The 10995-nt window shown below is 53.3% G+C and overlaps 1 protein-coding gene across 1 annotated transcript; it reads right to left on the reverse strand.

Moving 5' to 3' along the window:
- Positions 1–85: 85 nt before the first annotated feature.
- On the reverse strand, positions 86–10980 carry strc1 (stereocilin 1). The gene is made up of 29 exons (XM_057020136.1): positions 10976–10980; positions 9542–10194; positions 9442–9466; positions 8033–9359; positions 7136–7963; positions 6971–7036; positions 6627–6737; positions 6379–6533; positions 5752–5938; positions 5101–5216; positions 4784–4913; positions 4524–4706; positions 4244–4282; positions 3989–4159; positions 3731–3871; positions 3551–3612; positions 3347–3482; positions 3172–3260; positions 2902–3037; positions 2599–2795; positions 2441–2531; positions 2094–2265; positions 1804–1979; positions 1540–1695; positions 1336–1478; positions 1094–1242; positions 907–1004; positions 670–820; positions 86–522 (listed from the first exon to the last, which is right to left on the reverse strand). The coding sequence occupies exons 1-29, from the start codon at positions 10978–10980 to the stop codon at positions 428–430; spliced, it is 5988 nt and encodes a 1995-aa protein (XP_056876116.1). The 3' UTR covers positions 86–427.
- Between the last annotated feature and the right edge of the window lie 15 nt (positions 10981–10995).

Consider the following 10995-nt stretch of genomic DNA (forward strand, 5'->3'; position numbering starts at 1 on the left):
TTTGGGTGCAGAATACAACATATTTGTTAAATATGACGATAATCGTTCTATTGTGTGAAATATGAAACCAAAAAGAAAAGAAGAGTTGGGTTGGATTGGATTTATTCTTTCATGTCCTCATCACAACACAAATCTCACAGCAAATATACACGCAGACTGAACACCGCTGATCTAATCATGTTTCACAGGACCAGAAATAATATGGAAATGATTCTAACAAAAATAATCATTCCTGGTGTAGCAGCACAGCGCTAAGAATGCCGTATTAAGACAGTAATAAGACAGTAATAGCATCAAAACAAGTAAATAAATGATAAAAACATGAAAAGTCTCATGTGGTTGGACCTGGCGGAGGGTTACGCCTGGGTAAATACCAGAATATATATTTATACTGCAGGAGATGATGTGCGTTCTGATCCAGACGGGGTCATGTGTCCAGCCAGGCTGCCACCATCAGCTGCACCAGTAGACCCAGAGTGACACACACAGGACGGTGGCTGAGCCGGAACCCCAGTGATCTCCCTGCAGGGTCACAGTTAATCCAGTCAGTAAACCACGGAGACCATGTGGGTCACCATCAATGACCCGGGGCAGACTCTACATGGCTCAGCATCCCACGTGAAGCGATGGGAAAGTGCTGGGAGCCTAGAAAGACAGACCAATTTTCACCTCTGAAGTCTACGAGCCGGTCCTCCCGGGGCGTCAGCACCATCGCCAGAGCCGTCCTCTGCACATCGGACAGAGCAGCCAGCTGATCGTCCGTCACAGCCGCGGCCTGCGTGTACGAGAACATGCCGATCTGCCTCTGGTCGAACACCACCTGCAGGACAGCCAGAGCGGATCAAATGAGACGCAACCCAGTCCTCCAGAGCTCATTAAAAGATGGTCCTGGGGGCGTCGGCTCACAGCAAATTTATCAGGCGGTATCATAGCGATGGCCACCGGCGTGACTCCTTCAATTTGCTCTTTCACTAAAGCTGACATGGCCATGTCTGGGACACCAGCTGCAGGAAGAGGGGTGAAAAATAGCAGCATTAGAAGGCTTTTCTTAGTCCTGTCACTGATTTACAAGTGGACATTTCACCCCCAGTACCTGCCAGCACTCCAATTTCAATGAAGACATCTGCTCCCCATGAACTAATCGGGCCAAAAGCGAGGCTGTGGCTCAGCAGACCCACAAGAACCAGCAGCTGCTCCTCAGAGCACGAGAGCCGAAGCTGGCCCAGCCAGAGCGCCGCCTTACTGCGACCACCAGGGGGCGACACATCACGATCGGGAGTCAGTGACACCGGGTGTGTAAAAGAGCGCGTGCAGAAGCTCAAATCACAGGCTCACCTGAACTCCACGGCATTGAACAGGTTCATCTCTGTGGTTTTGGCTCCGCACACAAGGTGGCCCATCGCCACCAGCGTGCTGGAGTCCAGCTGGCTCGGACTCTGCTTGGTGGAGTTCAGCACCACAGCGAAGAGCACAGCGAGCTGGTTGGAAACAAGAGTCATTAACGGAGGGGGGGAACCAGGTAGGAGAGCTAAGCCGTACCTGTCTCTGGCTCCAGCTACTGATCGCCCCCACAGCACCGATGCTCCTCCGCTCCATCAGTCGGAGGCTGCCGAGCTCCTCCATTGACATCTCCACGGCAACCCCGCCCAGCTGAGCAATCAGGGACTGAGAAAAGGACGAGACCGGGCCGTGTATCTTCATGGCCGCATTATTCCAGACGGACCCGGTAGAGACAGAACGAACGTTGCGTTAAGGCGGTCCTAGCGTTAGTCACATCCGAGAGGTTAAAGCGATGATCCGAACCTCTTTGACTCTCTTGAACACCTCGCTGCGTTGGTAGGATGCAAGAAACGGATCCTGACCCATCAGCTCCAGGCAGCTGGAGAAGGCCGGTACAGACATGGCGGTGAGGCTGCTGGACGTCCAGGCGGAGGGGGCCGTCGTGTGCAGAACCTCACAGGTGGGAACCGTAGGAGCAGCTGGGACAGACACACACACACACACACACACGTCATCAGGAGATGCTGCTGATTCCCGAAGAGCAGTTGGAGGGGAATTTTCAGAGCGGCTCATGGGGGTAAAAGGACGCTCACGGGAGGCAGGATTTATTTTGAGGAAGCCCAGGAAAAACTGCAGGACGAACTGCTGTTTTTCAAAAATCCACTTCCTGTCGCCGTCGTCCAAACAGCGCAGACCCACGTCTCCTCTTTCCCACCGCCGCTGGCTCATAAACAGCCTCTCTATTCGCCCCACGGTCATCAGCGCCTGTGGAAACGGGAACGACACGCGTAAACAGGCGCGCAACAAGGCCGCCGCCACCTGACCCCGACACCGGCGCCGGCGTCAGCCGTCGGCTCAAATGACAACCCTGACGCCTCACTCTGTTACCGGAACCAGCGCCTTCAACACGGAATAAATCGGAACAGGGCAGCCGCCTCACCGGGGGAATGTCCTGCAGTTTGTCCTCAGGTAGAAAAAATAGAAATCGGTCCACCTGGCTGAGCGTCGTCTGGTTCCAGTTCTCCACCGCTCTGCAAGAAAGAACGCTTGTTGGGTCGGGCGTTAAAGGAGGGAGGTTACCTCGGTTCGGAACGGTACCCGAAGGTGGCGGGTTCTTGCAGGATGCGCGCCACGATGTCCATCTTGGTGCGCCTGTAGCAGAGCCCCGACAGGTAATCCAGATTCTGGGTAAAAAAGCTGCGGTCCAGCTGAACGAAGACTTCGTCCACCACAAACGGAGCCATGATGCCCAACAAGCGGAACTCCTCCTCCGTGAACAGCCCTGTGTACATTTCCTGGGAAAAAACGCCATTGGAAACAGGTGAAGCACCTGCATACTTATTTATTTTTTACTTTCTTCCTAGCAACAAGTCTCTATGGCAACGCAGTGGCACCACCGACCATCCTCTGCAGCATTTTGTCCACCACCAGTTCCTGTTCGGTCCTGGACAACATGAGAAAATACACATATTCCTTGTTGATCATGATCCTCAGGGTGTCCATCATTCCCGCTGGGAACTTCTTAATGGTGCTCACCCTGCAGGAAACAACACAGCACATCTCATTTGCTCTGGCTAGCTGCCATTATCTTACACCAGCTGCCATTAAGCCTTGCTAACTGCCGTTCCTTTGATTCCCGGAAGCTAGCTTAGCAGGCTCCGGGTCACTTACGGCATGGACAGGGCAATCTCAGCCCCGAGGTCCTGAAGAAGCTCGGAGAAGAACTCAAACTGATAGAGCTTATCAATCACGCACGTTTTCTGTCCAGAAGAAGAAAGACACGTGGGGGAACCCGCATTAACAACCCGCATTAACAATCGATGCTTGCCCTAATATAAGCGTTCACCAGGGAGGTGTGAAGAGGGCCGGGCTGCTGTCTGAGGAGCGTCAGGATTTTTCGCACCGCGGGACGAGAGGGATCGGCCCGGAAACGTTCTTGTAAGACCTCACAGCTCACACCCTGTCCCAGTGTTCCCAGACTCCTGATGAGACGAAGGAAAAGGGTTGAACGTGGGCCGAATCAATAATAAACGATAAGAACTCTACTCACAGGAAGTCCTGTTTGATTGAGTCCGGTTTGGTGTCCTTCAGCTCTTTGAATATGGCTTTAGCCTGAGGATGGACATGGAAACGTCCGTACGTTGTCATCCTGACTGTTCATACATGGGGGCAACAACACTGCCCCTATTTTCCAAAGGAAAAACAAATTGCAGCCTGCCCCTGCGGATACCTGCTGCGTGTTCCAGGGTTTCATGGACACGGCTGTCACGTTGTTTACGAGCTGATGTGTTCTGGCCTGAACGCTGAGCAGAGGGGTGGAAGCCAGCAGAGGCTCCACGTCGTCCAACCACCTGGTTACTTCAGGAAAACCCTGAGAAGGAGAAGAGTTCCTGGTAAAAGGTGCCTCTTTTCCAGTTCTCAATCATCATCATCTTCATTTACGTGTGTGTGTGTGTGTGTGTGTGGTGTGTGTGTGTGTGTGTTATACCCAGAGTTTGGTGGCCACAGCGTTGGCCTGTGTTGGGCTGAGGCCTGGTGTTTGCTGGGCCATGGCGGGCAGAGACGAGAGCAGCCTGTCAGAGGTCAGGCTCAGAAAGGTCTCCGCCTTCATCCCGACCACGAGCGAGCCGAGCTCCTCCAGCTGTCCCGGAGCCGTCAGCTGGGGAGGGAAAGCGACGGCGTGGGGATCAGGTGGCGAGAACGTCCACCCCCAAAAAAAGTCACATCACGATGAATAACTCACGGTGCTACTGGGAGACACTTTGTCTACGATGATGGCAGCCTGGAAAAGGAGAGAATAGCAGGAATTGGGGGGGGGGGTCAGCACTGGGGTCAAAGGGCAGCAGCCTGGCTACCTGTCAGCTGTTCCACAGGTCTTGCCAGCTGCCTTCAAACCCAACCATGTTTGACAAATAGATGCTCCTGCAGTGAATGTGACCCCCCCCCCCCCCCAAATTCACCGACACCTGATAGTTATTCCAATCTCGCGGTAAAATGAGGTAAAAACGCCCCCCATTGTCTACCTGTGCAGGACTGAATTCAGTGGAGCTGAGGGCCGGGAGGGCGGCGAGCAGCTGCGGCAGCGTGAGGGCCTGCAGGAACGGAGCGCCCAAGAACGGCAGGAAGGGGGACAGCTCCGCCAGGCGGGCTGGTCCGAGAGACGAGGGGGTCTTTAGGTCAGCGTTGTCCAGCAGCAGACTGGAAACCTGCACAGCGCGAGAAGCTTTTCCTTTTAGATTTAAACGTTAAAGCAGGACGCGATAAAGATGTTTTCTATTCCCACCAGACGACTGGGGAGGCTGCGTTTAGCACGTGTGCAGTTCAGGATGATGGTCTGGATGACCCCAAAGGTTCCAGAGTCTTTGTACACCAGCAGATCCTCCGCGTCTGCCAGGCACGACAGGTTACCCAGCCTGGAATCACAGACGTTAGTGTCTGAAACCCGAAGGTCGTACAAAATAAAGAGCTTTTATCATAAACGAAACCACAGAAAAGCTTTAGAAAATGACATCAAAAGGCTGCTAAATCACAAAAAGTCTTCAAACCAAAATGACTATTTGAGTTTGTGAAGACTGTGGAAATGCAGCAAGGAAGAGAAACCTGGTGAATTCCTGAGCTGTGAGGTTCCTGAAGGTGCCGGTGATGCGTTGAGCGATGAACTCCTGTTTCAGCGGCGTGAGCGTGTTCCTCCGCAGCACTTCCAGCCCCTCCAACAGCTGCGGATACACAATCCATCACTAGTGTTCAACGGCAAACTAGGACAGAAACCCTTAAACATTAAAACATGTATTAGTCCAGACATTCATTTCTGGGGTAACACGTTAGCGGTACATGTTTTTCTAAATCATCAATCTCGTAATCAGCAACAAAACAACGCATGCTAACCTAGCACGCTAGCTAATCTTTAAAACAACAAGCAAGGAATTAGCAGAGTATAATACATGGAGAAGCAATGGTCGCATATTAGGGACATGTCCTCACAGCTCTGGAAGGTGACAAAGCTAATGGAAAATACAGGACTTCCTGTTTCATTCATGTCTCTAACCCTAACAAATCCCAACCCTAACATAACCCTGACCCTTCATTCCCGTCTTTACTTATTGAACACGAGCTGCGAGGACACAACCCGCCGCGGTGACGGCAGAAGGCAGCAGATCGCCGCTATGCAACGAGCCGCTCTTCCGTTCCCCGGGCAGAGCTCTGGCTTCCTCGGGTTTCCCAGCCAGGTGTCAGAGCTCAGAGATCTGTTACCTGAGCCGGTGAGAGGTGTTGGAAGTCGTGGAAGGGCAGGTAGGCGATCAGGTTCCCGGTGTCTCTGATGATGGATGGGGGGCCGAGGGTGATGTTGGACGGGCTCAAAGCTTTACCGTACCACACACCAAAGGCCAGACGCTGGTTCTGATTCATGCGCCACATGTTCCTGTTAATGGTTTCTCTCCTGGAAAGGAATCAAATACATTCTGTTGTGCCGCACCGATTTACCCAGCTATCAACTATCTGCTGGTCTTTGTGAGGAAGTGACATCGTTTCCACTTCCCTCACGGCTGATTTTACAGCACGTGCCGGTCTGAGATACACACTTTGGATTCTGTTTTACCTTTAATGACAGCAAATGCCTTCACACTGTGAATGAGGTCTATCTCACCTGGAATCTAGTCAGCCAGGTCGTTTCCTTTACTTAGGATGCATAATGCATGTTCAGCTGTAACAGGACACACAGGTCCCGCCGGACACCACAGGCCCAAGCTAACTACCTGCTAACTTCAGGGTTATTAAGTCTGGCGCCTCCCTCCAGAGCAGATGCTCAGGTGAAAGAATGCTCCATTTAGTAATGGTTGGGACGAATTTTACTAATTTGATCCGGACTTCGCCGCTTACACGGTGGTGCTGTTCTGCAGCGCCGGCAACGCCTGGATGTCAGCCGGAGTGGCCGTCACCAGCAGCGGCGCCACATCGGGGAAGAGACTGTCGTCTGCCGTCAGGTGCTTCTGGAACAGCACCGACGCCATGATGGACAGGTACGCGTCAGACAACTGCCGAACACAACCAGTACACTATTACAGTAGTCGTGTAAAAAAACCAACAACAATCTGATTATTTTGGGATTCCTGCGGAAGGACGTTGACCTGCAGCGCGTCTCTGTTCCTGTCGTAGTACTGAAGGATCAGTCGGACGGTGGCGACGTGGGCCGACCCGAGCACAGACTCCAGGCTGCTCAGCGGTATGCTGAAGTACTCCTGCGCACAGAAAACACACAACAAAATAAGAGAAAACCAGCACCACTAAAAATCACAACACCAACAAATGTGTGCAAACATCTAAATGGCTGAAGCCTCGACGAGTGAGGACAGGTGGCAACCAAGTGAAATCATTTAATACGAGATTTTAGTGTTAATTTGTTAAAAATCGTAATCGTGTGGATGTAAAAAGGTAACAAAGAGCTAGGAAGCTGTTATTTTAGGTAAATCACCTTAATGATGAAGGACTGCTCACTGGTGGCATCTCTTGTGGTCTTCATCAAGTTTGTTAGGACTCTCTAGACACACACACACACACACACACACACACACACACACACACACGCCAATGTTAACTTACACTCTCGGGGGCCCTTGATGATGCTAAGACCACCTACCCCGAAGCATTGCAGCAACACCCTCTTTTTAGCGAAGTTGTCTTCGTTCTTGAGGTACTCGATGACGGTCTCCAGCACTTTCCTTCGTATGTTCTCGGTCACGTGCAGGGAGACGTTCCTGACCTCCTCCAAGGCCAGAAGAACGACCACGGTGGAGCTGACTGCCTGCTCCAGCACGGCAGCCACAGGCGCACTAAGCAGATACTCCATATTGGATCCCAGACTTTCCACCCAGCAGTGTGCCATCATCTGCAGGGCCGCGCCCTGACCGGCCCCGGGCTCGCAGGCCGAGGCCAGATCAGTTGAGCAGGTCCAGTTGAACTGCCTCGCCAGATTCCAGACCAGGCAGGTAGCGTTGCTGTTGCTGGTGGTGGTGGTGGTGGTGGTGGGGGTTGTGGTGGTGGGGGTTGTGAAGTTAGTGAAGGTGCTACACATGCTGCCGACCCACCTACTGGCGGGCTCCTGGGACAGACGAAATCGTAGACCTGCGTTGGGACAAACGACGGAGACAAACCTGGTTTGGTCATGTTCCCAGCAGAGAGTCAGGAGAGAAACATCTGGGAGAGTTATGGTCCAGCTGGAGTACTGGCACTGCTCTGAAGGGTTGAACCCGCCGACTCCTCCCTTCCCCCCATCGCCACCAGGCTCCGATTGGTTAGCGCAGTGCTGGATCAGCCAGCCGTTGTCCTGGTTGGCCAGCAGGTTTTGGAGGACCGTAGTGTTGGCGCAGACTTTGGACGAGAAGTTCTGAGGGTCCTTCTCAGCACATAGGGCTAGATCAGTCATGTCCACTATGATAGGGCGGGTCCACTCAGAGTACCTGCACAGCTGAGGAGCAATTCACAACAGATAACTTAACATTTGAGTTAACATTCGAGTATCCAGGTAAGAGCTCACCTGTGCTAACAGCCCTGCTTCGTCGATGTTGGAGCAGACCGACTTCAGCCACGTGTTCTGTGGGTCTCGTGAAAGCTTTTCAAAAACATCCACTTGGCAGCAGACGTTCTTCTCAAAAGCAGCCCGGTCGTTCTGCCAACAGAGCGCGACCACCGAGTCGTCCACCTGCCGCTCCCCCCAGGTGCTATAGTCGCACCAGTCGGCGATGTCGAAGGGCCGAGTGGGCTCTGGTGTGAGCATGCTGAGAGAAGTGCTGCAGTGGTCTCCAAGCCAGGCGTTCCCCTTGTCGACCAGCAGTTTGTTCAGAAAGGTCGCGTTGGTGCACACCTCCCGGGTGAAGCCGCTGTGATCAAAGCGGATGCACTGAGACAAAAGATCAAAGCTGATTTTCGACACGTCGCGCCACTCTGAGTAACGGCAGGAGTCCAGTGTGAGGGAGCCTTTGTCCGGTGCTGGTGGTGGCAGGGTCAGGGCGGAGCAGTTCGGCATGAGCCGCCCATTTTCAGGGTTGGAGAATAAAATCATGAACAAGCCGGTGTTCTGACAGACAAGTCTGCTCAGTCTGGGACCGTCCAGGTTCAGACAGAACTCTAATAAGGCGGGGGCCACGGGATCTGTGGGCTGGACGACCCAATGGTCATACTCACAGAAGTGATCCACCAGGTAACTGGGGTCTGCGGAGGAGTTAGCGCAGTATCCGTACAGCCAGCTGTTAGCCCGATCCGACAGCAGCTTCCTCATCAGCAGCGCATTCGCGCACACACGCGCCACAAATTCCTCGCGCTCGTTATCGCTGCATAACGAGACCAGGACGGCTTCCACGCCGTTCTCCAGCCAGCTGTTGTAGTCACATGCCAGCTGCTGGAGGTTGGAGGCTTCTCTAGCGACCCGGTGAGGAACAGTTTCCTGGGAAGGCGGCACGTGTTCAGTCGGGCAGTTGGCCGCCTCGTCGATGAACGGCGACACCAGCGCCTGAACGGCAGAACACATGTTGCTCCAAACCTGCTCCATCTGGTTGGTGTCGAGGGAGCTCAGAGCCTGGCACAAGGTGAGCAGAGACGGAGAAGACCCCGCTCCGGAGGACGCCAGGACGTTCGCGCACAGGGTGTCGTTGAGCTCAGCCAGGTTGGGGTGGTCGCACTTGAGGAGGACATTGCGGTAATCGTCAGCCTCGTTGGGGAACGTCCGCTGGAACGTGACTCTGGGAGTGCTCCGGCACTCGGTCCCTGGGTAGGTGCACACCGACTGTTCTGGAACCAGGAAGACCGCCAGGAGGATGTTGACGAGAGAGCTGCCCAGAGACCAGCTCACGTTGTGGCTCATCCCCCTAAACACAGCAGGAATAGGTACAAGTGCAAGTCGTCATCGGTTTATTTGATACAGTTCAGGGGTTTGAGCTGATGTCTCACCACATGAGGAGCTGCTTGAGGTCTCCTGCAGACCAGAAAAGAACTTTGTGACCACCCATTTACACCAGGCCCGTTTCTATATGTCTGGATACTGTTTTACCTTGCTCGCAGGTCTCTCTGTCGTCCAAGGAAGGTGTTCTGATCCCAAACTGTAGCGCTAGTTTGACATAGTCCGCTGGAACCTGGAGCAACGTCCCCACAAACTTTAAGGCGTAGGTCACGGTTGCATCTATGAGGCCCCTCAGGGTGCTGAGCAGATTTCCAGGAGGCAAACTGGACAGCGTGGTTAAGATCGACTGTTGGAGGCTGGGTAACGCCCCAGACGTGGACCCCCCCACCCTGAGAGAGGCCCCGGCAGTTTCTGCACCCCCTGGACCCAGAGTGCACGTCCGGGACCTCACCGTCGACACAAATCCCAAGAGAGGTTTTATCAAGTCTAGCGACATGGCCCTGGTCAGGTCGGCCTCAGGTCCACAGTCCCGTCTCCCGGACAGGACGCAGACCGCCGTCCTGGGCAGCTCCTCGAGGAACCGCTCCGTCAGCAGCGCTTGGAAGACTCTGTGGAAGTTGCTCAGGGAGCTGGAATATTCGTTGAGGTCGGGACTCTCTGCCGGGACGCTGTGCACGTCTTCACCTTCGGACACGGCGTGGATCTGACGGAGGACCTTCTGGACGTCCTCCTCCAGCCTGACGGCCTCCTCAGGAAGCTGCTGCGACCTTCTCTCAATTAGTTTGGACTGTGGATGCACTTGCCTGAAGAAAATCCCTGGACCAACGTTTGCTGATATCACTAAATATATTTGACTCTGACATCAAAGTGATGGTTGAAACTTTTAATTACGACAGAACATTTATATCATTTCTATTACTTTTATCCGGAAGAGTTGATATTCTTTATTCATTCACTTACTTGAACTAGCAGAAACCCGGTTATATCCCCGGTGACCGAACTTTCACACCGTGCTACTCACCAAAAACGATGCACGCCGTGCACATGGATGCTGGCCGCCACATTTTTGCTGATCCCGATTGAACGTCCAAAAACCAAAAAAAATTAGATCCAATATCAAATCCAATAGCTGAAATCCTGTTGGCGACCAGAACCTTCGTCTGGCTTCATCATCGATGGAGGTTGGAGCGGATGCGGGTCTGCTCGTCACCGAGACTCCGGCACAGGAAACCACGGCTGCTCGGGGGATTTCTGCAACCGAGCCGACAGTCGGTGCTGAATTATTGACGAGGGGAGCTGATTAACTCCTGAGTGTGACACCCGAGTCCGGGTCAAAGGTCGGCCCAGGGAGCCTGGATGCACACAGCACCATCCAGAACAGCTGAACGAACCGTTACTGCAGGGGATCGAGTCTTAAGAATTGTGGAATCCACATAGGTTATCGCGTCTTCAACTGGAGATATTATGGGATGTGTTTTTATTGTGGCAGCTCAGAGGTTTCTGACGTCAGGAATTGCCACAGGGGGGCGCTGTTGCTTATAAAAAGTTAGAATATTCCCTTTAGCTAGCAGCACTTCATCTCACGTCATCCCCGGTGTTGGAGA

The sequence above is a fragment of the Takifugu flavidus genome, chromosome 2 (genome assembly GCF_003711565.1).
Source record: "Takifugu flavidus isolate HTHZ2018 chromosome 2, ASM371156v2, whole genome shotgun sequence".
Taxonomy (NCBI): Eukaryota; Metazoa; Chordata; class Actinopteri; order Tetraodontiformes; family Tetraodontidae; genus Takifugu; species Takifugu flavidus.

Coding starts and splice junctions, on each gene's coding strand:
- strc1 (XM_057020136.1), bottom strand. Junction 3,483..3,550: donor TCAATCAAACAGGACTTCCT/GTGAGTAGAGTT, acceptor TCGTCTCATCAG/GAGTCTGGGAACACTGGGAC. Junction 1,479..1,539: donor GTAGCTGGAGCCAGAGACAG/GTACGGCTTAGC, acceptor GTTTCCAACCAG/CTCGCTGTGCTCTTCGCTGT.